Raw genomic sequence first — 27,980 nt, forward strand, 5'->3', positions numbered from 1 at the left:
CCAAATAGCATAGAAAGTAATATAATGGCATATTCTTCAGAGTTTTACACCCCTGGTTCCCTTATCAGTTGCTATCCCAAGCTAACAGCTTGAGGGGGGTACTGGTCTTCACATGACTGATGCCGTATTACCAGTCATGGCTGTCGTGGCGCACCCGTCCCCCCTGTATACTGCAGTTCACGAATAACCATTTTTGATGACGGTGGTGGAGATCTTTTGTAGGTAGCCATACAGTCATATGTTAAAGTTTGGGCACCCCTAATAATGTTAACCTTTTTTCTTTATAACAATTTTGATTTTTGCAACAGGTATTTCAGTTTCATATATCTAATAACTGATGGACTCAGTTATATTTCTGGATTCAAATGAGGTTTATTGTACTAACAGAAAATGTGCAATCTGCATTTAAACAAAATCTGACCGGTGCAAAAGTATGGGCACCCTTATCATTTTCTTGATTTGAACACTCCTAACTACTTTTTACTGACTTCCTGAAGCACTAAATTGGTTTTGTAACCTCATTGAGCTTTGAACTTCATAGCCAGGTGTATCAAATCATGAGAAAAGGTATTTAAAGTGGCCACTTGCAAGTAGTTCTCCTATTTGATTCTCCTATTAAGAGTGGCATCATGGGCTCCTCAAAACAACTCTCAAATGATCTGAAAACAAAGATTATTCAACATAGCTTTTCAGGGGAAGGATACAAAAAGTTGTCTCAGAGATTTAACCTGTCAGTTTCCACTGTGAGGAACATAGTAAGGAAATGGAAGAACACAGGTACAGTTCTTGTTAAGCCCAGAAGTGGCAGGCCAAGAAAAATATCAGAAAGGCAGAGAAGAAGAATGGTGAGAACAGTCAAGGACAATCCACAGACCACCTCTAAAGACCTGCAGCATCATCTTGCTGCAGATGGTGTCACTGTGCATCGGTCAACAATACAGCGCACTTTGCACAATGAGAAGCTGTATGGGAGAGTGATGCGAAAGAAGCCGTTTCTGCAAGCACGCCACAAACAGAGTCGCTTGAGGTCTGCAAAAGCACATTAAGACAAGCCAGTTACATTTTGGAAGAAGGTCCTGTGGACTGATGAAACAAAGATTGAGTTGTTTGGTCATACAAAAAGGCGTTATGCATGCGCTGTATTGTTGACCGATGCACAGTGACACCATCTGCAGCAAGATGATGCTGCAGGTCTTTGGAGGTAGTCTGTGGATTGTCCTTGACTGTTCTCACCATTCTTCTTCTCTGCCTTTCTGATATTTTTCTTGGCCTGCCACTTCTGGGCTTAACAAGAACTGTACCTGTGTTCTTCCATTTCCTTACTATGTTCCTCACAGTGGAAACTGACAGGTTAAATCTCTGAGACAACTTTTTGTATCCTTCCCCTGAAAAGCTTTGTTGAATAATCTTTGTTTCCAGGACGTCCACCTGACAGCACCATGGAGGACGTCCTCCTCCTCCTTACAGGGACAGGAAAGCACACGAGAGGTTAAAAGGCCATGTCCCACCCCCTTTCCCTCAGTGTTTTTCCTGTCCCTGCACGGAGGGACACGCGAGAGCTTACCGGAGGGGCCCAGGGGATCGTGCGGCCGGTCCAATCCTTCCCCTGTCAAGAGGTCCCGGGGCCGAAACTTCCCAGTGGGGAGTCCCTCGGCTCCAAAGGCCAGGAGCAGGACGACGCTCCTGGAGGGAGCCGTTCCTCCCGGTGGGGGGGCTCTCGGCTCCAGGACGGGTCGGCTCCCCGCAGGCGGCTGGCCGTGCGGGCACCGACAGAAGTGGGCGCAATCGGCCGCGGCGGGCCGAGTACCCGCAGGACGACGCCGACGGCTGGGCATTGGAGGCCGGAGCGCCATAGCAGGCGGGGAGGCGGCTCCCTGCACGCGCCGAGCGCGGTCGCGCGCAGATGCCTGGCAGGAAGTGGAGGCGCGGCTTGCCAGCGTCACATCCGGTGATGTCAGACGCCGGTTTCAAATCCAGGGCGCGCGCGCTCCTGGACCACAGCGTTCTCCAGAGTCGTCACAGGTCGTTCCAGGCTGTGTGACTGCATCGGACGCCAGGGGATGGAAGGCAACACTGCATCTGGTGGAGGGGTAAGTGCGCATAGTGCAGACCACCCTCCCCACCCGTCCCCACAGCCAAGATCTGATGAGGTGCCCCTTATGTTATCAGGAAAAGGGAACCCCGGCAGAGTCCCCCTCGGGGAAGGACCCGGCGAAACCCACCTCCAAATCAGTCAGATGTCCGGTGTGCAGAGTAAAGCTGCCAGACACCTATAGCAAGACCCTATGCGGTCCCTGTACCTCCAGGGTCATAGGCGAGGAACAGCCATCTCTACTTTCCGAAATGAGGTCGCTGATAAGGGAAGAGATTCAGGCCTCTACAACCCGGCGTCGATCCCCCAGCCCTGGGCCAAGTCGCAAGCGTCCGAGGTGGGAACCAGTCCCAGTATCAGAGGCGAGCCCTAGCGAGGAATCCGATTTCCGGGACTCAGATCAGGAGGAAGAAGGCGAGATCCTGGGGGATAGTCAGGAGCAGAACAGAAAGTACCTATTCAGACTGGAGGATACGGACGAGCTGGTACACACGGTCAGAAATACCATGCAGATGGAAGAAGTCCCTAAGCCACAGTCCAGACAGGACTTAATGTTTGGAGGACTGGTGTCCCGCAAACAGGTGGTGTTCCCTGTAAGCGAGCACATCAAAGCAATGATCCTGGAGGAGTGGAAAGAAGCAGAGCGTCGGTTGACACTCTCCCGAGACTTTAAAAATAGACTGCCCTTCGATCCCGAGGAAACTCGGGCGTGGGAAGAAGTCCCTAAGATCGACGTCCCAGTCGCCAAGGTTACTAAGAAGTCGGCTATCCCAGCCGAGGACTCATCCGGTTTTCGAGACCCGATGGATAGAAAGGCGGACGTCTTGTTAAAAAGAGCATGGGAGACGTCGGCGGCCCTGATTAGAGCCAACATAGCAGCCACCTCGGTGGCTAGGTCTATGTTCCTGTGGTTGGGGCAGTTGGAGGAACACCTAACCAACAAGACCCCGAGGTCAGAGATACTAGCATCTCTTCCTCTCTTGAAATCAGCCACGGCGTTCCTGTCGGATACGTCGGCGGAATCAGTTAGGTTTGCGGCCAGAAACAGCTCCCTCTCTAATGCGGCCCGGAGAGCAGTCTGGCTTAGATCCTGGTCGGGGGATAACCCTTCTAAAGCAAAGTTAGGTGCCATCCCTTTCTCGGGTCTGAGGGTGTTTGGTCCAGCCCTGGATAAAATCCTTGAGCTGGTGTCCGATAAGAATAAGGGATTCCCGGAAGAAAAGCCCAGGCGGTCCCAGTCCTTTCGGAGAGGCTCCTTCTTCAGAGGACAGTCAGAGTTTAGGGGCCGGGCGAGGTCTAATAGAAGCTCCTACAAAGGCTCCTTCAGCCAAAGTGGGAGGAACAGAGGTCCCCCATTTACATCGACATCTAGATCGAGGAGACAATGACGCCATAGGCATTGGGGGGAGACTTCGCCACTTTGCAGCAAACTGGTCACGAGTCACCAACAATCAGTGGGTCCTCAGAACCATCAGGGAAGGTTACAGGATAGAGTTCTATTCTCCTCCCCCCGACAGATATATTGCCCCCACTGTCGTCCGGGAGGACTCCGCAATGTGGTCGGATCTTCAGGACATGTTAGACTCAGGGGTCATAATACCAGTTTCACCGTCAGAAAGAGGGAAAGGGCACTACTCTTCCCTGTTTGCAATTACAAAGAAATCCGGCGAGGCCCGCACCATCATAAACCTGAAGCCACTAAATGCTTGGGTCAGATACAGGAGGTTCCGGATGGAATCAATCCGATCCGCAATTCCTCTGATAGACAGGGACGCAGTTATGTGCACCCTAGACCTAAAAAAGGCATACTATCAGGTTCCTATTCATCCCTCATCCCAAGGCCTACTAAGGTTCGCGATCAGTTCACCAGCCCGGACCTGCCATTTCCAGTTCCAGGGTCTTCCATTCGGGCTGGCCTCCGCTCCCAGGATCTTTACAAAGCTGGTGGTAGAGGTGGTGGCCTACCTGAGAGATCAGGGTATTGTGATTGTGCCGTACCTGGACGACTTCTTACTGGTGGCAAGATCCAAAGAAGCGCTCATCCGAGACAGGATCCGAACAACTACTGTGATGGAGTTCCTGGGCTGGGTGATCAACTGGGAGAAGTCGGACCTCACACCAGACACCAGAAAGGTATTCCTGGGAGTCCTCCTAGACTCAGCCGACAGAATATCCTGGCTACCCGAGCAGAAGCAGAAGTCCATTCAGGCCAGAACCAGAGGCCTGTTGAAGCGTCAATGCTCCATAAGGGAAGCAATGGAGGTCCTGGGCCTCATGACGGCCTGCATCCAGTGCGTCCATTGGGCCCAATTCCACTTGCGGTTGTTACAAAGAGAGATTCTCGCGAGGTGGGACAGGAGTCAGGCGTCGCTAGACAAACCCCTAAGGCTCTCAGGACGAGTAAAGGAGTCCCTTCGCTGGTGGTTACAGGCCAGGAACCTTCAGGTGGGCGTGCATTGGACAACCTCTCCATACGTGGTAGTCACCACAGACGCAAGTGCGTGGGGATGGGGAGCCCACATAGAAGGGAAGATCTTCCAGGGGAAGTGGCCAGCAAGCATCAAGGCCAGATCCTCCAATTTCAAGGAACTCTTCGCGGTCTGGGAAGCGTTGCGGAGAAACCGGTCGGTACTAAAGAGTCGTCATGTTCGCATTTTATCCGACAATACAACGACAGTGGCATTCCTGAAACACCAAGGAGGAACCAGACATCAACCACTACAGGCACTGGCGGAAAAGATATTCACGTGGGCAGAACGGACAGTTCGATCCGTGACCGCGGTACATCTAGAGGGTTCCCAAAACGAAGTGGCAGACTACCTGAGCAGACAACAGATCCACCCGACAGAGTGGGAATTGAACGTAGAGATCTTCGACCAGCTTTGTCAGCGCTGGGGGACCCCCAGTATAGATCTCTTCGCAAGCCGGAAGAACTCGAAGGTTCCCAGATTCTACTCCCTAAATCCGATGGACCATCCAGAAGGCGTAGACGCCCTGAGTCAGACTTGGGGAGAATCCCTCTCTTATGCGTTCCCACCACTGGCCCTCATACCGGCAGTGCTCAGAAAGATACGCGAGGACCACGCAAGAGTGATATTGATAGTGCCATACTGGCCGAGGAGAAGCTGGTTTTCCCTTCTGGGAGCCATGGCAGTAGAAGATCCAGTTGAGCTGCCCTTGTGGGAGAACATCATCCACCTGGGCCCGATCCACCACCCGGACCCAGCAAGACTCCATTTATCGGCTTGGATCCTGAGAGGGACATCCTGAAGGCAAAAGGATTGTCGGAGCAGGTCATATCCACCCTACAGGCCAGCAGGAAGCCGGTGACGTCGGCAATTTATCGGAAGATATGGAAAAGATTCTGTCTGGAGGGTGGCAGGTCCGAGCTCGTGGCAGGCACCCCTGATCTCCCTAACATACTAGGGTTCCTGCAGGCAGGTTTTAATAAAGGCTTCAAGCCCAGCACTCTAAAGGTCCAGGTTTCAGCTTTGAGCGCCTTCTTCGATTATCAGTTAGCTGCACATCCCTGGGTGATAAGGTTTATAAAAGCCACACAGCGCCTGCGCCCCACGATTAGGCAGCTCACCCCGCCATGGGACCTGGGCCTGGTACTTCGGTTCCTCTGCTCGGACACTTTCGCCCTTAGTGAGAAGATAGCCATCCCTGCTCTCACTCGTAAAACGGCCTTTCTAGTAGCCATTACCACGGCCAAAAGAATAGGGGAGATCCAGGCCCTATCCACTAAGGATCCATACCTCCAGATAAGAGAGGATAGTATAATCCTAAGGTTAGACCCGGCATTTACCCCGAAGGTAGCCTCTACAAGAAATCTGAACCAGGAGGTAGTGTTACCCTCTTTCTGCGATAATCCCCGAAATGAGAAGGAGCGGCGGCTCCACTCGCTAGACGTGAGGCGCGCAGTTATAGAATACCTAGAGGCCACCAATAGTTGGCGTGTCGACCCGAACCTGTTCGTTCTCTTTGGAGGTAGGAATAAAGGGAAGAAGGCCTCTAAGGCGTCCATCGCACGTTGGATTACCTCAGTAATCTCGGATGCCTACCAGGCTGAAGGCGCCAGCCCGCCTGATTCCTTAAAAGCCCACTCTACGAGGGCGGTATCGGCCTCATGGGCCGAGCGGGCGGGGGCGTCAGTTGATCAAATTTGTCGAGCGGCAACCTGGGCTAGTCTTAATACATTCTGCAAACACTACAAACTAGATGTGTTAGCTGGCCAACAAACCGCATTTGGGAGAAAAGTTCTCCAGGCAGTAATCCCACCCTGAGGAGGTGCTTTGGTACTCTCCATGGTGCTGTCAGGTGGACGTCCTGGAAAATAGGTATTAGACCTACCGGTAATGATGTTTCCAGGAGTCCATCCTGACAGCACGGGTAGTTCCCTCCCTGTTATGTTATACTATGTTGTATTATGTTATGTCATATGCTGTAATATGATTGTTTCATTAAACTGTTACTAGCATCATCCACCTTGTGGTACTTGTCAAATCACTGAGGGAAAGGGGGTGGGACATGGCCTTTTAACCTCTCGTGTGCTTTCCTGTCCCTGTAAGGAGGAGGAGGACGTCCTCCATGGTGCTGTCAGGATGGACTCCTGGAAACATCATTACCGGTAGGTCTAATACCTATTTTTCAGATCATTTGAGAGTTGTTTTGAGGAGCCCATGATGCCACTCTTCATAGGAGAATCAAATAGGAGAACTACTTGCAAGTGGCCACTTTAAATACCTTTTCTCATGATTTGATACACCTGGCTATGAAGTTCAAAGCTCAATGAGGTTACAAAACCAATTTAGTGCTTCAGGAAGTCAGTAAAAAGTAGTTAGGAGTGTTCAAATCAAGAAAATGATAAGGGTGCCCATACTTTTGCACCGGTCAAATTTTGTTTAAATGCAGATTGCACATTTTCTGTTAGTACAATAAACCTCATTTGAATCCAGAAATATAACTGAGTCCATCAGTTATTAGATATATGAAACTGAAATAGCTGTTGCAAAAACCAAAATTGTTATAAAGAAAAAAGGTTAACATTAATAGGGGTGCCCAAACTTTTACATATGACTGTATGCTTGGCTTCAACATCTTCATCAAGTAGCCTTTTGAGATCGGTGCAGAGAAGAGCAGGGGCAACGATGCCTTTGGTATCATCATTAGCTGTCTTAGTGCAGAATTTCCTAATACATACAGAAATACACCAAAAAACAAGTTTTAGTATCACATATACAACAAGGATACAGGCAGCAATATGCAACAAGCTTTGCAAGATCCCAGCTATCCAGCCCCCAATTCCCTTAAATCAATTGGCTGGATTAAGAAAGGAGAAAGTGTCTTAGCACCAACTGTCCTTATTACGATCATTGTCTTTATCGTATTGATCTCTGAGTCTATGAATATCTTCTAACTTTAACTTTTAACTTCTACCAATAATAATATGGAAAAATGCGAAAAACCAAAACATTATGCCCCCTTTATGTGCTATTGGCTTGTTGGGTGATGAGGAGGACTTGATGGGGACCGTTATACAAGGGTTCTAGTCCGTGCTTCCTGACATGCCTTTTCACGACTACCAAATCACCAGGCTTCAGGTTATAACAGGTGTCGGTTTCTGCTGAATCTGGAAAAGAAGAAGAAACTAGAGCATGGGTGTTAGCAAGATTTTTACTAAGCTGAATAACACATTGAACAGCACGGTCAGTTTCTTCTGATAACTGCTGAGGCTGGAAATTTGCAACTGGGGGCCTAGTACCAAACAATATCTTATATGGGAACAAATCATATTTTGTAATAGGGGTAGTACGAATATGGTATAGTACAATGGGTAGGAGCTCTGGCCATGGAGCCCCGTAGTCTCCTGCATCATTTTTGTCAATTGTTCCCTCAGTGTGCCGTTCAGCCTCTCAACTTTCCCACTGGATTGTGGGTGATACATAGTATGGAGGGCTACAGTGGATCCAAGCATTGTCAGAACTTCTTTGTACACATGAGAAGAAAAGGCCGGACCTTGATCACTTTCAACAACTTCTGGAACCCCATATCTGCATATAACTTCCATCACCAGTTTCTTCGCTGTGATCTTTGCAGTCATGTTGGTAACAGGGAATGCTTCCGGCCAACTGGAGAACCGGGGCCCAGTAGAATTTTTGCACCAGTGCGAGGGCCTGATTCTTTCCTCGATGTGTAGGCCCATGTGGCAATAGCAGGGTACATCCGCTTAGGGAGACACATGAGTTGGTCCTTTTTTCCAGAGACCATTATCCATACGTGCCCCATCAGTCTTCCATTGCTTCACCTCTTACTTTGGAGATATTCTCTGCATCGTCATTAAGCGGTCTCGCAGGGTCCGCCAGAAAACTTCAGCCTGTTGTAGATCATCGGGTTAATGTAGGGTCAATGCGTCTTGTAACTGTTTACGCTGAGAGCGTGTGGTCACCATAGTTGGTATGGTTGGTTCAACGGGTAGAACAGCGGCGGCTTTTGCTTGCATATCCGCAAATGTGTTGCCAGCAGTCTGTGGTCTGGTCCTAGGACCGTGCGCCTTAACTTTGATAATAGCCACCTGAATAGGTAATTTGATCGAGTCCATGAGGGTTTTAACAGCTTCAGCATTTTCACTGGAGTTCCGGCAGTAGTAATAAACCCTCGATTGGCCCATAGAGCCCCAAAATTGTGAGCAATACCAAATGCATACCGTGAGTCCATGTATATATTAGCCCATCTGTTCTTGGCCAAAGTACATGCAGTAGGCAGAGCCTGGCGTTCTGCTTCTCGTGCTGACTGTGACGGCGCGAGCGCAGCTGCGTGCACTACAGTGTCCTCTGTGGTAACAGCATATCCCGTGTGGAATCTACCAAACTCATCAGCATATCTTGAACCATCCGTGTGTAACACTAGATCAGGATTTGGGAGTGAATTCTCACTGACATTTGGAGTAGCTGTTTCTTCTATCAGAAATTGGGAACAATCATGTTGGAGGTAATCCTCATCACTGCCATCTTTCCTTATAGTTCATTATACCGTCTTTCAAGGCATTGTAAAGGGGTTGCATTATGCGGGATGCATCCAGTATCCACTGACAACAATAAGTACATAGTTCAAGAAAACGCTGGAGTTCAGTTTCATCTTTTGGGAAAGGAAGGGAGCTGACAGCTATTTTTCTTTCTTCTGCGAGGTGTCTGGCACCCTGAAGGAGACAGTGACCCAAGAATATCACTTGACCAAGGCAGAACTGAAGTCTCGAGGCCGAAACCCGACAGTTCAGTGCTGCCAGATATTTGAGGAGGCTAACAATGGCAGCAATGGCAAAAGACACCTGCTCATATTTTTTTTTTTTTTTTGCAAACTGGTTGGGACTGTTTTGGGCCACTTGTGGCATCTGTGGGAAAGGCATGCAAAATACAGATTTCCTCACTGTCTTCATCTACATAGGGATTATATAACATAAGAACCATCTGACCATCATCTTGGAATTGTATTCTGGAGCAGAACTGTGATAATAAATCTGCCCCTAGTAAATTTACTGGACATGTGGGAGAGATTACAAACTGAGTAGTAACCTCGGGGAAGGGTCCCACAGGGATGGGGTTTATAAAAGTATGTTAAGTATTTAGATTACGATTAGAAAAGGGAACTTGAGGGTAGCATCTATCAGCAAGAGTGTGACAGTCTCTCTGAAAGTGACCGAGTCGGCCACAGCGCCAGCATTGCAGACGAGAATTGGCACGGCGAGTCTGGGTAGTAAGGTTCCTAGTCATAGGATTAGGAGAGTAGGGAGCTGAAGTCTGAGGGGGGGCCAGAGTTTGCTGTGTGCTCGCAGCCGCGCTGGGCGTGATGGTGGGGGCTGCTGCTGTTAGAGCAGGGGCGGCTGTCACAGCTGCCGCTGTTGATTTATTTTTCTGTTTCCTTGCTGCTGCAGAACGGGTTAAATTCTTCCTAAAACTTATTACTTTAAATGCATTGTCCAGAGTGGAATTCTCAACGTCAGGTCTAACTGAAATTATTGCCTCTTGCAATTCGGGTCTGAGGCCGGACATCAAAGCTGCCACAAAAAGATGTGTATGGGCTTCTTTATACAGTGAGAATCCCAGATCTCTAAATACTACCATAAGACACCCATAAAACTTCTCGGCAGTCTCCCCTTTGGCCTGTGTGATATCTGTGAGAGAGGTAGCTTGGTCCGCTAATCTATCTTGTGCCCAAACCTTCAAAGCATTGCAGAGATCAACACCACTCTCATAGGTTTCACCATCCAGATTCAGATTATACATATGCCACCCTCAATAATTGGAAAATACCCCTCCCCAGCTTTTACTCGAAGTATGTGGAATAAATCTCTTCGGGGAGTGGAATAAATCTCTCGATTTGCTGCCATTTGCCTGTAGAAAGCCATGGGGGAAGTCTCTGGATTGGGTAATTGATTGCAAAGGGTGTCTATTTGGGATGGGGGGAAGGGAGTATACTCATAACCACTAGCAATATTAGGCATAGCGGGGACTGAGGCTGGCGGCGGATGATAATAGGTACCGTCAGCGTCTCCCGGTCTCCTTGTACAATTGTCATCTAGCAGGGAGACCTCTTCTTTCACATCATCACTTTTAACTATTTATCTGCCTGACACATTAGTCTCGATCACAGTTCCTTCTTTAATCACTTTCTCACACCACAGTCACGTTCTTGAACCACAAAACATCCAGCCCTTGCCATAATAATAGACAATTTTTCCTTCTTCAACATAGCAGTAACAGAAACAATCAGAATTCACTTTCTCTGTTCTTCCTAATACCTTCGTCACACAATTCATGTGCCAAGCCACAAAATTCTTCTTTCATTTAGAGCTAAATATCCTTACTTCAGTTGTAAGGAGCGGCCATATCAGTCTGTTCCACAGGGTCAATAATCCCCCTCTGGGATACACAAAATTCAACGCGGTACTCAGTGAAAGGAGGAGGGCGTCTCAGTCTATCCCTCCGGGCACCTCTGGTTATATATATCTATATATACCTGAGTTACGTATCCTTCCCAGTCTTCGATCAAGACTAAACTTCAGACAGAGAGGCCCACAAACAAACAGCAACTGAAAACCACCGCAGTGAAGACCTGGCAGAGCATCAAAAAGGAGGAAACACAGCGTCTGGTGATGTCCATGAGTTCAAGACTTCAGGCAGTCATTGCCAACAAAGGGTTTTCAACCAAGTACTAGAAATGAACATTTTATTTACAATTATTTAATCTGTCCAATTACTTTTGGTCCCTTTAAAAACAGGGTGGCACATGTTAAGGAGCTGAAACTCCTAAACCCTTCATCCAATTTTAATGTGGATACCCTCAAATGAAAGCTGAAAGTATGAACTTCAACTGCATCTGAATTGTTTTGTTTAAAATTCATTGTGGTAATCTCTAGAACCAAAATTAGAAAAATGTCTCTGTCCAAATATATATGGACCGAACTGTAAATGCTTCAAGGGGTTGTTAAGGTAATAAACTAGGAGATGCCTATTTATTTTAGTGCTACAGTTTTGGTAGCGTCGACATTGCTTCCACCAATCACGTGACCACTGCAGCCAATCATGGATCTCACCGGTGATGTTTTCATGTGTTGCAAGCATCTCTAATTGGCAGCAGCAGTTCCGTCAATGATGGACATGATGTCATCACTGCAAGACCTGGGATCGCTGGAGTGGCAGTCTGTTGAATAGGTAAGTAATGTTTATTTAGGTTTTTAGCTCTTGGCCCGTTTTAAAAATCCTGGACTTCAAATGGAAATGTAACATTGGTGGCATATCCCTAGGACTGGATAATTACTGTACACACACTTAACTGTGTAAATAGACCATATTAACTTGTTAACTGCAGAATAGTGGTTATGGATAGACTGCAGGCTATGTGATTGTAAGATATATCTCGGGAGTCAAATCTGCTCAAAAGTTGTTAGATGGAACCAGTTGGCTGCTTCATGCTTACCAAACCATAGCATGAATTGGAGTCTGACACAGTTACTGTAGCCATGTAGGTTTCACTCTGAAATGATGCGGCGTTTCAGACAAAAGATACTTTTAATTCTTCCCTGGGGTCAATGTGACTAGGTTGTCTTGTCCAAGGCGGGTTCCCAGTAGCTTCTCCCTACTGTCTCTTTTTGACGGACAGTTCTCTTCTTAAGGCTCCCATACACATCAGACTAATGTCTGCTCAACCTGCCAAAATCAGAAGGCTCAGCAGACCGTCTAATGTGTATGAGGACTCTCAAGTTTCCACCAACCAATGATGTCGGGGGAGATAAGAATCCGCCATGTCCTATTTCAGATTGACAATCCCTTTGTTCTCAGCGATATTTTACTGTATATACATTTTTTTCTGAAACTCCACCGCATTCATGCCTATAATAATGGCTTTCTTTACTTTGAAATACTTTGGTGGCTTTCTGAGGATATTCATAAAGTCCTGAAATGATTTTGCAGTCAATCCTCTCTCGTGTTCCCATCTACAGAGTTCTTCAAACAATCATCTTGTCTCAGATTTAAGTATATGATGGGGACTATATAGTAAATTATATTTGGTTAAGGTTCATTGTAGACCATGTGAGCCCATACATTTGGCATATACCCTGGCAAAACCTTCCGGTATATACGGTAAAACAAATGCATCCATCATATTCCATTTAACTGCTAGAGGTTTAAGCAGAGCCCGTTTTGACTCCATTTAGGTCAGTGTAGCTTGTTTTCAACAGACTGCACTTTCTTATACCGTGTCTATTGTAAAAAAAAAAAAAGGTATACTGATATATGAGAAAAACGGACATCTGTTTTTTTTTAAATTTTGACTGATTCTTCATTTTTATTTGTCAGCCAAAAATTCATTTTTAAAACAAGTGTTTCCTATTTTTCAGGCAGGAAGTCCGACTTCAGTTACTGCCCCAACTAGCTTTCCACGGACATCAGTGACACCTTCCAGCCAAGATATTTGCAGGTATTGACTAATCATTTTCATAGAAAAAAATACATATAAAGCATATTTAGCCCATAGACTTTGATCAGATACTGTTTGTGTATGTGTTCTGTATGTCCTGCCTTGTTCCACCCCATGTTTGTGTTTTTTTCATGTTTATCACAATGAATGTCTTCTCTTGTCATTCTTTTTTACTTTCTATGCTTTTTTCACTGTTCTGCATGCAGTTCCAGTGCTGTATTTTCTGAATGTTATCATCAAAGTCCATTGCAGTCTGCTGTTGTGTTGAAAAATCCTACATGCCAGAGTTCTAGGACATCAGGGGCCACCGTGACCATTATTTGTCAAGATGGCGTCTCTATGGAAAATGGAAATACGAAAACCTATACCAGCATCGCAAAGCCCCATAAGGCTAAGTCCACCCTCCCATTCTCAAAGTCTCTCAATGATGTGGAGCAGAAAACAGAGGCGCCACCTGGGAACTGTGATTTTGTGGAAAAAACTAGCTCGGAAGGGAAACTGCCTTCAGCTGAAGAACATAATTTTGCGAAAAACAAATTCCAATTTCCAGAAAATGGAGCTAAATTTACTAATCCTGTGTCTATGAATAACTGTAATGGTGTTCGAGGTCAGTCTGTCTCATCCAACCTACTGATGATCCCATATCTGGACACTAGTCTTGGATCTGTATGTATACCAGTTATCGATGATAAGGCTGACAGTGATTCCTCAAAAAGCAAAACCTTGCTCCACTATTTATTTTCATTTTCACCAAGCTCAAGTGTCCATAGCCTAAACAGGTTCCAAGAGCTTGATGGCTACTCTAGAAGTCTTCACGCAGGCACCTCTTCCAGTATGCTTTTGGGAAGCACTGATTTTTGTTCTGATGACATTGGGGATGATGATGTTTTTGAGGACAATGTTGCTGTCAAGGAAGATCCAAAGGAACTAAGGGCTCCTCTATGTTCAGTGGAAGATAGCGACCTTGAATGTCCTTCCCCTTCCAAAAAAATTCCCCCCGCCTCCCCTGTGTCTGCATCTGGGGATGTATGCAGGTTGGTTTACAAAAGAACCACCTTCCACATTCTTTTCCGAGATGTAGTCCCACAGTTTTGCATTGAATCATTGACAGCTATAGTGAGTAAATCACTGTCTACCACCTGGTGGCTTTTTACGATGTCAAAATTAGTAGGCGTGTTTTGACAAGTCATAAGTTCTGACCAATATAGCAAACAGGAACATGAAAAAAAGGGAAGTCTACATTTTATTGTCATATGTTTTGTGCAAATGCAGTTGACAAAAACTTGTGACATTTAATATATATATCATATATTCTCATTTATTCATTATTATGAGTTATCCTCTAGGAAAAGTGATATAAAGGGAATAAAACTACCACCTTGGCTAAAGGCGTTCCCATCTCAGTTACCTAGTTCCTAGATTTCATGGCTGTCAATTTTCCAATATAAACAAATGGAATTACATCTCTTTAGTTATAGACTTAGTTGTGGATGGAGAATCGTAGTTTGCACTATAGATATAAAGGTATTTGTGATCTGAATATCGCTCTGTAATGCTGGCATATTGGATAATCTCAGGAATATTTTCTTGGCCTAGGACCAATTGCATGAGTTCTGCTGTATAACCTAGGTATCTAATTAAATCTCTTTATTCCTATTTTAATTTGCTATTCAATGCTCATTCCAGCATTACCAATCAAAAAATGATGAAAGGAGCAGATATTCCGATTATATCTTCAGAGTCCAGTTTATCTAGATAGTTTGTGCCCTGAGTATTTGTGTAGATTTGCCCATATAGTATACCATTACATAGGCACTCTTGTAGTGGTAGATAGAAGTCGGGGCTGGAGAATATTCAAGAGCCAGATCAACATCATAAGTCTAGAACATTCAGGCTTGACCATCTTTGACAATTAACTGGTAATTATTACTAATGTACTACTGGTATCTTTAGGCTACTTTCCCGCCATGACTATCTGGTGTTGCAGCTTTTCTGCACCATAGCAGGTGACTTGCCTTTTTTTAACATGCATTTTTATCACGTTTTTTAAGCTGTTTTTTGTCTTTTTGGTTGGTCATGTTTTTAATTAAGATGTTTTGGCTTTGACAAAACTTTATTGATGCAGTCAAGTGAAGATTACATGCTCTCTTGGTAAGACCATGCATTTTTTGCGCATCTAAGATATGCAACGTCAAAAATTCATCATGGGAACGTAACCTTAGACCACCATATACATTAGACTAAGATCAGACAAACCAGCAGATATTGGCAAGATTGACTAACGGGCTAATGCATATGGGAATGAAACGTTCATGCGTTTGGCCCAGAGCTATCTGATGTGTATGGGGTCCTTAGATAATTCATTTGCCATTAGTTAGAATATATACATGTCACTTAGGCTGGGATCACACATGCGAGAAACTCGGCCGAGTCTCGCATCTTAATACCCTGCACTGCCGCCGGCACTCGGGAGCAGAGCGTGCAGCTGCATGTATTGCTATGCGGCCACACGCTCCACTCCCGAGTGCCGGCGGCAGTGCCGGGTATTAATAATAATCTTTATTTTTTTAAATCTTTATTTTTTATATAGCGCTATTCCGCAGCGCTTTAGAGTTTGCACACATTTTCATCACTGTCCCCGATGGGGCTCACAATCTAAATTCCCTATCAGTATGTCTTTGGAGTGTGGGAGGAAACCGGAGTGCCCGGAGGAAACCCACGCAAACACAGGGAGAACATACAAACTCCTTGCAGATGTTGTCCTTGGGTGAGATTCGAACCCAGGACTCCAGCACTGCAAGGCTGCAGCGCTAACCACTGAGCCACCGTGCTGCCATTAAGATGTGAGACTCGGCCGAGTTTCTCACACGTGTGATCCCGGCCTTGGGCCCTCACAAGATCTTTGTAGATCCTAGATGTGACTGGCTGGCTCCTGAATTTTATCATCTCTACTCCACCCTTGATCGAAGTGTGTCTATTGCCTACAGATTGGCAAGTGATAATTTTTAGACTGGATTCATACGACTGTAAGCTAGCTTGCCAGTTCAGTAGCCATCGCCTTCCTCAAACATTTCAGTAGTTTGCATTGAAGTGACTTTCTTCATTCACGTGAACGTCTCTCCATGTCTCAGAAAGGTTTATTAATGTGAGTGTAGTTACAAGTACATGTTAATGTAGATGTAGCATCCTCGTTATTTCAACAAAATTCATTTAATCTGGCATTCAGTGCACTTACATTCTGGTACAAAAGCTTAGTAATCCTAATTGAATCAAGTGAAAAATGAATATATTCCTCTAACAGGAAAAAAATGTTAAAAGATTTACTGGCTGATAAAATTATTGTAGATTTATTTAAAAAAAATTTTTTATTCTACTTTGGAGCCAGTCGGTAATAATTCATAACATGGTATTTGTATAGTCCCGTTAATGCCAGATTAAAGGGATTATTAGATAGTTGGGTTTTTTTGTTTGTTTTTTACTGTAAATCGTATCAAGGGTCAAAAGCAAACACACAAAATACACTGCCCAAATTATATACAGAGCTAAATTGCCTGTTAACAAAGGTCTTTATTTGAAAAAAGTGGGGAAAAAAGAAGTTTCTCACTTTTTTTTTAAACTAAAACTGTTTTGGGGGGGGTAAAATATTGGCAGCCTAGTAGACAGACTAGATAGACCATCATTGATTTCAGAAAGGTGGGATCTGGCTTCCTGTGCCTCCACCAATCAGCTAATTGAAAATGTTGCATACTGGTTTTTTTGGTTTGTTTTTTTTCCTTACCTGGCACAGATTCCAGATTTTTGCTAGTGGTTGTGTCCTTCACTTGAATGGTCCGAACTGCAATACTGGGTATGTCCACTACCAGAACTATGGCGCTGTCACCGATAAGTAATAAAGAGGTTTCATCAAATGTTACAACCCAATTGGCCAGTTGATTGTCAGGATACCAAGTGTCAGACCTCAATCAATCAGATCATGATGGTCTGTCCTATAGGTGGTTTTACATTAACCGATATGCAGCATGGAATGATTGGCGGTCTTTAATAACCTGTTTACGCAGGTAGACCACTCTTAGTGATGTTGCCATTGTTCTTGGCAGTGCAGGTCCTGTTTACAAAAGAGGATGCACTGCTGAAACCAATGATGTTTCGTGCAGCACAAAAGATAATTTTCACCCTATCAGCTAGTGTTTTGCTTGTTTGTAGGGTGATTGGTGATCTGGGAACAAGATAATCTTTGGGTGTAAATGCACCTTAAGGATAGGTCATTAAAAATGTAGCCTTCGAAAAACCATTTAATGATCAATTCATGATTTTAATTTGACTCGGACATATTGTATAAGGCAAAAGTTGTGACAGAGCTATCTAGATATATATACTACAAAAGATTGACCAGCACCTCCATACAGAACAAAGCTAGTGTGAACAGGTGCAAGCTGCCATGACTGCACAATATACAAACAAGCGAATACTGCAGCGCTCTGTAAGCAATGAGATCTAAAAACATTGAATACATGAGAATTAAAATGCATAATTGCGATATATGCTTAAAAAAATTAAGGTACTTGGCACATAAATTGGACAATTCATGTGTGCTCATCAACCATGACAAGGGGACCATTCTTTATACTTAGTGTATAAATTGGTGGATTCATGTGTCTCCATCAGCCATGGCAAGGTGACCTTTGTTTGATAGGAACCTACTAATACTTATCAAACATGCCTCTCCCAGGCTATAAGCCTACAAAATAAATGGGTAGGCAGGATCAAGCATTAAATAAAAACACCCTTGGGTTGATGGAAGGAGTGCACATCAAGGGTGTTTTTAATTAATGCTGAATCCTACCTGCCCATTAATTTTGTAGGCTTATAGTCCGGGAGAGGCATGTTTGATAAGTATTAGTAGGTTCCCCTCAAACAAAGGTCACCTTGCCATGGTTGATGGGCACACATGAATCGACCAATTTATACACTAAGTACATTGATTTTTTTATTTATAGTCTATAGCACAATTATGCATTTCATACCTCATATATTCAGTGTTTGCATATATCTTAGTACTTACAGAGTGCTGATGTGGTCTCTTGTGTAGATACATATAAAATACTTTCCAATTGAAAAACGTTCTAGATGTCAAATGGAAAGCTGAATGTTCACATAAAGTCACATGGGGAATTTAAAAAAAAAACCCACACAAAATGTAAAACAGTAAAATTACTTCCATTTAAAATTATGCCTATGGATCTTGTCTTCAATTCAGGATATGTCACTGTGAAGGTGATGAGGAGAGTCCTCTGATAACACCCTGTCACTGTACAGGAAGCCTTCATTTCGTGCACCAGGCTTGCCTCCAGCAATGGATCAAGAGCTCAGATACGCGCTGCTGTGAACTTTGCAAGTTTGAGTTCATTATGGAAACCAAATTAAAGCCTTTAAGAAAAGTAAGTGAAGCACCTTTCTGCTGAGTGGAAGGTTTAGAGCACAAAATTCTGCAGATGTCCTACAGTAGGATTTTCCTCAAAGACTGTAGTCTCTATACATGTGTCAGCAATTCTGTATAATGCATTCATATAGCCTTCCAGACAATAGGATTATATCTGAATGATAGCTACTGACTAAAGAGGACCTGCCACCAGGTCCTAAGTGGGCAGTTTTTGCACTTACTTTATTCCCGCTATTCCCCTAAGTATTAATTTTTGTGTGTGTGTTTCTGAAATTTGCCTTATTTAGTTCTATTTTTGTGGTGTTTGTCAAAGGGGCGTGGTTAACAGGATCCTCTGGGGCGTGTCTTTAGGTTGCTCTGCGATATTAGCCAGTGAGCAATGATTCCTTGGCAAAGACCATAAAAATAGCATTAATTAAAAAGGTCCATACTTCTCGAATCATATGGTGGATAAAAAAAGCTGAATATTCTTAAAAAAATGCGGGCATAAAATAAGAGCAAAAACTTTCCACTTTTCACTTGGTGACCGGTCCTCTTTAATATGGCTAATACAAGTAATGACAGTACTTCTGATTCTCATGTAGAGAAATTTGTTGGCTTGGATATGATGTAAAATGATGAAATTTTTACTTTAACCTTCATTCTAGTGGGAAAAGCTGCAGATGACCTCAAGTGAACGGAGGAAAATCATGTGCTCAGTTACATTCCACATCATTGCAATCACCTGCGTTGTTTGGTCGTTATATGTTTTAATTGACAGGACTGCAGAGGAGATCAAATTGGGCCAAACCACTGGTAGGTAAACTTATTTAGTAAGGGGAGTTTTTCGGGGTAATCCTAAGTTACTGCAATTCCTCTTTCACGACAGCTAGCTGAATCCTGACAGTGAACAATATGCACGGTCAGGATTGCACTTTGTTAGCAGCTCGAATAGTTTGTATGTGACCACAGGTATGAGATTTACATACTGTATGTCCACTCCTGTGCCAACAAGCTTCGCTTCCGCTTTTATCAGTGGAACATTGTGAGAAGCAGGAAAAGTTGTTAGTTACTCGCCAGTATGGTAATCATTAAAGCAGGCAAGAGACATATTGCACACTGTCAGGATTCAGCTATCTGCATTGAGATAGAGGCATTGCAGGAATGAATTTAGGTTTGGCCTGGAAAAACACTTTAAGTTAGCAGAATTGAGGGGTGAAGCAGGTGATCCCTGGCACAACGATTTTTGAGCCGAAGTGGTAGATGGGCTCACCTAGTACTTCTCTGTGGATTAAAAAGCATTGGCTAAACCCTTAGGGCTCATGCAGACATCTGTGGATCTCGGACCACAATGCATGGACTAGTCACAGCTCTCCAGACCCGAGCATGACAGCTTCATAGAGACACATTAAGCTGTCATGCCTGGGTCAGGAGACCTGGAGCCCTTACTATAAGGGTATGTGCACACGATGTGGATTTGGCCCTGCGGATCCGCTGCAGATTCATTAGTGATGTTCAGTACCATGTTATCCTATGGAAAAAAAAAGCCACTGTGCACATGCTGCGGAAAATAAACCACTGCGTTTCCGCGCTGATTTTTCCACATCATGTGCACAGCGTTTTTGTGTGGATTCCGCAGCGTTTTTACACCCATTCCATTATAGAAATCCACAGGTGTAAAAACGCAGGCCAAATCCGCAGTAAAAATGCGGGTATTTTAACCTGCGTATTCTGCAGATTCCGCGCGGAAAAATTCGTCTGCACGTACCCTAAAGTGTCTCATAGATACTTAAAGGGGTTTGTGCTAGCAACAGATGTTCTTTAAAAGCATTTGTTATTTACACCCCTTCCATGCCACTTACACTACAAAACATTATACATAGCTCTAGTCAGATCCTGTCTGGTCCATCTCCTATCTCTAGAATTCCATAATACAGACTGGTGCAACTGAATTCTTACAAAACAGATTAATCTTCTAGAAGGAATGCAACAGCCCTGCCCCTGTGACTAGGAAAGCCTCACCCCGTTCATAAACCCGAAAACACATTCTAGATCACACACTCTCACCTTAAATGAAAACTGCATAATGCAAAAAATAAACCTCACAAAGTAGAGAAATGTTAAACTTTTGACTCAAAATATAGCAACATTTAAAAAAAAAACACACAAAGTATTTATTGTACAAAATAATAAAACAGAAAACAACATAAATTTGGTATCTCCACAATCAGAGTGCTCCCCAAAATAAATGTAACACTTTATTTAAAAAAAAAAAAAAATATGGCTCCTGGAATGTGTGACAATGAGAAAAGTGAGCCATGTATCTAGTCCTATCCTGTGATACTGCCTGCTGAGCTGTGTATCTAGTCTTATCCTGTGATACTGACTGCTGAGCTGTGTATCTAGTCCTATCCTGTGATACTGACTGCTGAGCCATGTATCTAGTCCTATCCTGTGTGATACTGACTGCTGAGCTGTGTATCTAGTCCTATCCTGTGATACTGACTGCTGAGCTGTGTATCTAGTCCTATCCTGTGATACTGACTGCTGAGCTGTGTATCTAGTCCTATCCTGTGATACTGACTGCTGAGCTGTGTATCTAGTCCTATCCTGTGATACTGACTGCTGAGCTGTGTATCTAGTCCTATCCTGTGATACTGACTGCTGAGCTGTGTATCTAGTCCTATCCTGTGATACTGACTGCTGAGCTGTGTATCTAGTCCTATCCTGTGATACTGACTACTGAGCTGTGTATCTAGTCCTATCCTGTGATACTGACTGCTGAGCTGTGTATCTAGTCCTATCCTGTGTGATACTGACTGCTGAGCTGTGTATCTAGTCCTATCCTGTGTGATACTGACTGCTGAGCTGTGTATCTAGTCCTATCCTGTGATACTGACTGCTGAGCTGTGTATCTAGTCCTATCCTGTGTGATACTGACTGCTTAGCCGTATATCTAAACCTATCCTGTGTGATACTGACTGCTGAGCTGTGTATCTAATCCTATCCTGTGTGATACTGACTGCTGAGCTGTGTATCTAATCCTATGCTGTATGATACTGTGTGCTGAGCCGTGTATCTAATCCCATCCTGTGTGATAGTCTGCAGAACTGTGTATCTAATCCTATCCTGTGTGATACTGACTGCTGAGCTGTGTATCTAATCCTATCCTGTGTGATACTGACTGCTGAGCTGTGTATCTAATCCTATGCTGTATGATACTGTGTGCTGAGCCGTGTATCTAATCCCATCCTGTGTGATAGTCTGCTGAACTGTGTATCTAATCCTATCCTGTGTGATACTGACTGCTGAGCTGTGTATCTAATCCTCGCCTGTGTGATACTGACTGCTGAGCCGTGTATCTATTCCTATCCTGTGTGATACTGACTGCTGAGCTGTGTATCTAGTCCTATCCTGTGTGATACTGACTGCTGAGCTGTGTATCTAATCCTATCCTGTGTGATACTGACTGCTTAGCCGTATATCTAAACCTATCCTGTGTGATACTGACTGCTGAGCTGTGTATCTAATCCTATCCTGTGTGATACTGACTGCTGAGCTGTGTATCTAGTCCTATCCTGTGTGATACTGACTGCTGAGCCGTGTATCTATTCCTATCCTGTGTGATACTGACTGCTGAGCTGTGTATCTAGTCCTATCCTGTGTGATACTGACTGCTGAGCTGTGTATCTAATCCTATCCTGTGTGATACTGACTGCTTAGCCGTATATCTAAACCTATCCTGTGTGATACTGACTGCTGAGCTGTGTATCTAATCCTATCCTGTGTGATACTGACTGCTGAGCTGTGTATCTAATCCTATGCTGTATGATACTGTGTGCTGAGCCGTGTATCTAATCCCATCCTGTGTGATAGTCTGCTGAACTGTGTATCTAATCCTATCCTGTGTGATACTGACTGCTGAGCTGTGTATCTAATCCTCGCCTGTGTGATACTGACTGCTGAGCCGTGTATCTAATCTACTCCTGTGTGATACTGCCTGCTGAGCCGTGTATCTAATCCTATCCTGTGTAATACTGCTCCCAGAAATACTCTGTGCTGCTGTCACCCTGCTGGTTTTATGTGTCATCTACATGGAGGTATTGTGTATGATCTATATGGCGGTATTGTGTGTGAAGTATATGGCGTATTATGTGTGAACACTATTGCAGTATTATCTGCAGAAAGGGGACCCATTCTAGGGTGGTTCTGGCTGAGCACCTGCACACGGGGTCTCATTTTTATCGTTACCATACGGCTCCATGTCCCCCCCGGACTGCGCCTGTCGCCTCGCTTTCACACATCGCCAGGACAGGATGGAGAAGACAGGATCTGAGGAGCGGAATGGGGTCTTTGTGTGTAAAGTCTGGATCAGAACAGGCCATCAATCAGCAGAAATGTTTCCTGGATTTCTGTGGAGCAGTGTATAAAAGACGGTGCTCTATGTGCAGTCCCTGTCTGCTCCGCGCACTGAACAGAGTGCCCCCCATAGACCAGCACACTGCTTGCCTTAAATACTCTGTGCTGCTGTCACCCTGCTCCTCCACCATATATCGCCCTCTGTGACCCCCATAGACCAGCACACTGCTCTCCTGAAATACTCTGTGCTGCTGTCACCCTGCTCCTCCACCATATATTGCCCTCTGTGACCCCCATAGACCAGCACACTGCTCTCCTGATATACTCTGCTGCTGTCACCCTGCTCTTTCACCCATATATCTCCCTCTGTGACCCCCATAGACCAGCACACTGCTCTCCTGAAATACTCTGTGCTGCTGTCACCCTGCTCTTTCACCCATATATTTCCATCTGTGACCCCCATAGACCAGCACACTGCTCTCCTGAAATACTCTGTGCTGCTGTCACCCTGCTCCTTCACCATATATCTCCCTCTGTGACCCCCATAGACCAGCACACTGCTCTCCTGAAATACTCTGTGCTGCAGTCACCCTGCTCCCTCCACCATATATCTCCCTCTGTGACCTCCATTAGACCAGCACACTGCTCTCCTGAAATACTCTGTGCTGCTGTCACCCTGCTCCTCCACCATATATCTCCCTCTATGACCTCCCATAGACCAGCACATTGCTCTCCTGAAATAATCTGTGCTGCTGCTCTTCCACCATATATCTCCTTTGTGACCTCTCATAGACCAGCACACTGCTCTCCTGAAATACTCTGTGCTGTCACCCTGCTCCCTCCACCATATAGCTCCCAGAATCCTTGCTGCCTGCCATCCTCGGTGACTGTCTACGTCTCAGTAACTTTGCAGGCCCCATCAAAATGGCTGCACACTGTGTTCCTAGATGTCATCCTCTCATCTCTTAATCACCCAGAAGGGGAGGAGAGGAGTGACATCACACCCATGTCAGCCGATTCCGCCCATTATTACTGCAGGGCAGTAATGTGAGCTAGTTGTACACTAGGTTTTTGTGTCAAATTTCAGTAGCTGCTCCCCCTAGTGTTAACAAGTGGAAATGACAAACTTTTTAAAATTATTTTTCATATTTTACTAAATTATAAACAAATGATGATAATTTTTATGAAAATGTAAACAATTATTCTTTACATTTTTTCAATTGCTGAAAATTTTTTTTTTTATGGCACCTTCCCTTTAAGGCCAAATTACCATATTTATTTGGACTATAAGACACATTTATAACGAGAGGAATATTCGCTAAAAAGTGTGTGCGTTTTATAATCCGTTGGCAGGTTCCGCTAATTGAGGAGAACGCTAAAACGGCGTCCTTCTTGCTCACCAGGAAATCTGCTCTCTCCTATCAACACTAATCTATCTGATCAGTGCAGGGCAGGAGAGAAAGCTCCCGGGACCTGCATGGATGCTTCATGTCCTCCAGAGCCGACTGTATGAAGTAACATTCAGTTCATGTGATCAGCCATTTGCTTGGAAGGAATTTCAAAGTGTGTATGTATGCATGTGGCAGTGTGTGTGTATGTATGCATGTGGCAGTGTGTTTGTGTGTGTGTATGTATGCATGTGGCAGTGTGTTTGTGTGTAGGTATGTATGCATGTGGCAGTGTGTGTGTAGGTATGTATGCATGTGGCAGTGTGTGTGTAGGTATGTATGCATGTGGCAGTGTGTGTGTAGGTATGTATGCATGTGGCAGTGTGTGTGTAGGTATGTATGCATGTGGCAGTGTGTGTGTAGGTATGTATGCATGTGGCAGTGTGTGTGTAGGTATGTATGCATGTGGCTGTGTATGTATGTATGCATGTGGCAGTGTGTATGTATGTATGCATGTGGCAGTGTGTGTGTATGTATGCATGTGGCAGTGTGTATGTATGTATGCATGTGGCAGTGTGTGTGTATGTATGCATGTGGCAGTGTGTGTGTATGTACGCATGTGGCTGTATGTATGCATGTGGCAGTGTGTGTTTGTATGTATGTGGCAGTGTGTGTGTATGCATGTGGCAGTGTGTGTATGTATATATGCATGTGGCAGTGTGTGTATGTATATATGCATGTGGCAGTGTGTGTATGTATGCATGTGGCAGAGTGTGTGTGTGTATGTATGCATGTGGCAGTGTGTGTATGTATGCATGTGGCAGTGTGTGTGTATGTACTGTGCATGCAGTGTGTGCTGCAGAGTGTACATAATGTGCATGCTGTAAAGCTCTGTGTGTATAATTATACATGTACGCATATATGATAAATTTATAATACTCATACTGCAGAGAACCGCTAACAATAGATCTGTTACCTACCTTTTCTACCATAGTCCATTAAAATGAATGGTTTTGACTCCTCCACTTCTTTACATCGCCAGATTAGTTTAATTAGTAGGAAATATATTTTATCCTATCTTCTCCTGCTTAAAGCAGAGGTTTGTCTTATAATGAGCGTCATATAGTCCGAAAAATACAGTAGACCTGGTCTTGAAGTGGTTAAACATCATGAAAGGTAGAGAAGTGTAACTAGGCAAAGATTTATTTAGCTGAAGTTTTACGTTTTCCTCCTGCATCCTCCTAATTACTGAAACAACACTAACTTTATTGTAATTAGTTACTGTTTTAGCACTTTTATTGTAAAAATTCACAGACTGCCCCTACTGGGCTGCTGCCACCTTCACTACTTTGCCTGCATTCAGTATCAGATGGCTACCTTTGGTAACCCTATATGGAATGGTGCAAAATTAGTTTATTTTAATGATAACCTCTTTATTACCTCTTTCTCTTACCCTCCCGTATGGTTTTTGGTGTATTTACTGTTCTAAAAAAAAACCAATTAAAACAATTTGAACAATAAATATAAAGCCCTCCAAGATATTGCTCCATGTCTCCAGCAAAAATAATGCCAAGCTCTGCCTCCCAGATAAGTGCCACTTACAGCATGCCCTAAAAATAATGCCACTCACATACAGACCAGAAATATTTCTGTTTAGAAGAATCTACTTCTATATCTGGTTCCCAAGTAGCCTTGCAAAACGTACAACAAAGTCAGGTGCTAGATCCTGCTCCAGAACATGCATCTTCGCCATGCTGATAACACACACGCCCTATGGCTGCCATCTTTGTTTGAACAGCGGCATAATACTATGCAATATAAATGTATCACAGTGCATTAAAAGAGAGGGTAAGCGATCACATGGTCTACTCCCCTACTGGCAAACTTGATTGAAACATTACATTAGCCAAACCAGAATAAGCCATCTGCAGGCTGAACTGCTGAGGGACAAAACCTCAGTAATAGGACAGAGTATCAATTGCAGACACAGTTCTTTTCTTTCAGGATAGCACAGGTTTGGTGGCGATGAAGTGAAGGTTTGGTGGAGATAAAGCAAGTAAAAGGACGAATTTAAAGACGGATGGCTCTGCTTCATTAAAGATACATACAAATAGTTTCAGACATTCCTAGGAGAACTCAGGGGGTCGATGACATGTCGAGACCATACTGACATTTCTGTCAATGAAACAATAGTTGTGCATTAGACGAAAAACATTTCTGAGCCGTCAAGGCCTTAGGGTTATGTTGTACTGTTACAGAGAGTTCTGTCAAAGTCAAGTACATTAGTTCTGACCATGTCTTTCCCCTTTGAACAGGTATCCTGGAATGGCCATTTTGGACTAAATTAGTGGTGGTAGCCATCGGCTTCACTGGAGGACTTTTGTTTATGTACGTGCAATGTAAAGTCTATGTCCAGCTATGGAAGAGGCTAAAGGCTTACAACAGAGTCATCTATGTGCAGAACTGTCCCGAAACCTGTAAAAAGAAAACATTTGAAAAAACAACTATAATAATTGAGCCAAATCTGGAGAGCAAAGAAGTGCTTGGCGTTCATCACTCAGACACAAACTCTTCATATTACACAGAACCAGAAGACTGCGGAGCAGCAATTCTCCAAGTGTAAAGACTGGAAACCCTACTGGACTCTTTTTCAGGAGATGACCATTTACCGACTGCGGGCAGCAGTAGATTTAGTGTCCTGAAATTATCCCCTTATTCAGTTTTGTCCGTTGCTACTATAAGCATCTTTATGAGCAAAAGGGGCAGAGCCGCGATTATTTCTGTTCATACCTCTTACAAGAACAAATGAAATTACCTACCATATATATTCAGGAGCACGATCAAGGAATATAAAAAAAAAGAATAAACCTCATAGAAGATGATGATTTTGTTTTTTCTTAAGTACAAACTACTTACGGCTTCTTCACTCGATCTGATTTGGTACAGTAAGCGAATGAGGTTCACAGCTCGGAGCTCGTCTCGGAGAAGGAAAAAGATGACATTCTTGGCACACGCTCTTACTGCCCCTGACATGTTTTTTTTGGCTCTCGCTTTTTAGAATCTTGATTTACAGAAGAGTCACAAGCATCTAGCACTTTTTTTGTGTGTAAAAATGGTTTTGTAATATCTTTGACTCCCACAAAAAAATGGTTTCATTACAAATCAGAGAACGTGCTCTGTCATTTCTAGTATAATTAATGTGCAACCTCTTGCCTTACATACTGTATATAGAAGTAAAAAATAAAAGTTTTCTTCACAACTTTATCATTTTACACATGATAACAAATTTTGCCTTGTTATATCAGGAAAATGCATCTGTAAGTAGTTGGGAACTAACATTTTTTTCTACCACATGTATTCAAGACCTTTTTTTACCAATGAAAATGCACAAAATTGGTAGATCTTTGAATTTCTCGTGTAATATTGAATAAAAAAATAGAAGTTTTATTATGTTGAAGTTATTTTAGTGATACGTGTGGGTTTCTTTTCTGCCAAAATTTGTCATCTTCAGTTGAACGCAAACTTAAAGAAAATGCATAAGAAGTGCCCCGTTTGAAGAATCTGACTGAAGCAAAATGGCCGATGAAGGAGAGGCCTGAGCTCCTTCATACAACTTTAAATACGAGAATTGTCCGTGGCTTCACATCAGGTCAGATCAGAGTCTGGAAGCTTCTTGTGGTGTTTATATTGGAATTAAAATTTTGTAGTAATATTTACCATATTTCTCAGACTGGAAGACATTCTG

General features: G+C 44.0%; 1 protein-coding gene across 5 annotated transcripts in view; it reads left to right on the top strand.

Moving 5' to 3' along the window:
* The window catches only part of MARCHF8 (membrane associated ring-CH-type finger 8), a 366,422-nt gene extending 338,740 nt beyond the window's left edge, over positions 1-27,682 (top strand). For 4 of the 5 annotated variants that reach the window (XM_073585849.1, XM_073585847.1, XM_073585846.1 and 1 more), the window contains 5 exons: positions 12,990-13,069; positions 13,276-14,103; positions 18,327-18,507; positions 19,157-19,304; positions 26,551-27,682. In XM_073585849.1, the coding sequence (XP_073441950.1) occupies positions 12,990-13,069; positions 13,276-14,103; positions 18,327-18,507; positions 19,157-19,304; positions 26,551-26,858 (1,545 nt within the window). In that variant the 3' untranslated portion in view covers positions 26,859-27,682. The remainder of the gene's footprint in view (positions 1-12,989; positions 13,070-13,275; positions 14,104-18,326; positions 18,508-19,156; positions 19,305-26,550) is intronic. The other variant, XM_073585851.1, reaches the window with a different exon arrangement.
* Positions 27,683-27,980: the final 298 nt, after the last annotated feature.

This window comes from Dendrobates tinctorius, unplaced genomic scaffold, assembly GCF_039654945.1.
Source record: "Dendrobates tinctorius isolate UK_male_01 unplaced genomic scaffold, ASM3965494v1 ptg000089l, whole genome shotgun sequence".
Classification (NCBI taxonomy): domain Eukaryota; kingdom Metazoa; phylum Chordata; class Amphibia; order Anura; family Dendrobatidae; genus Dendrobates; species Dendrobates tinctorius.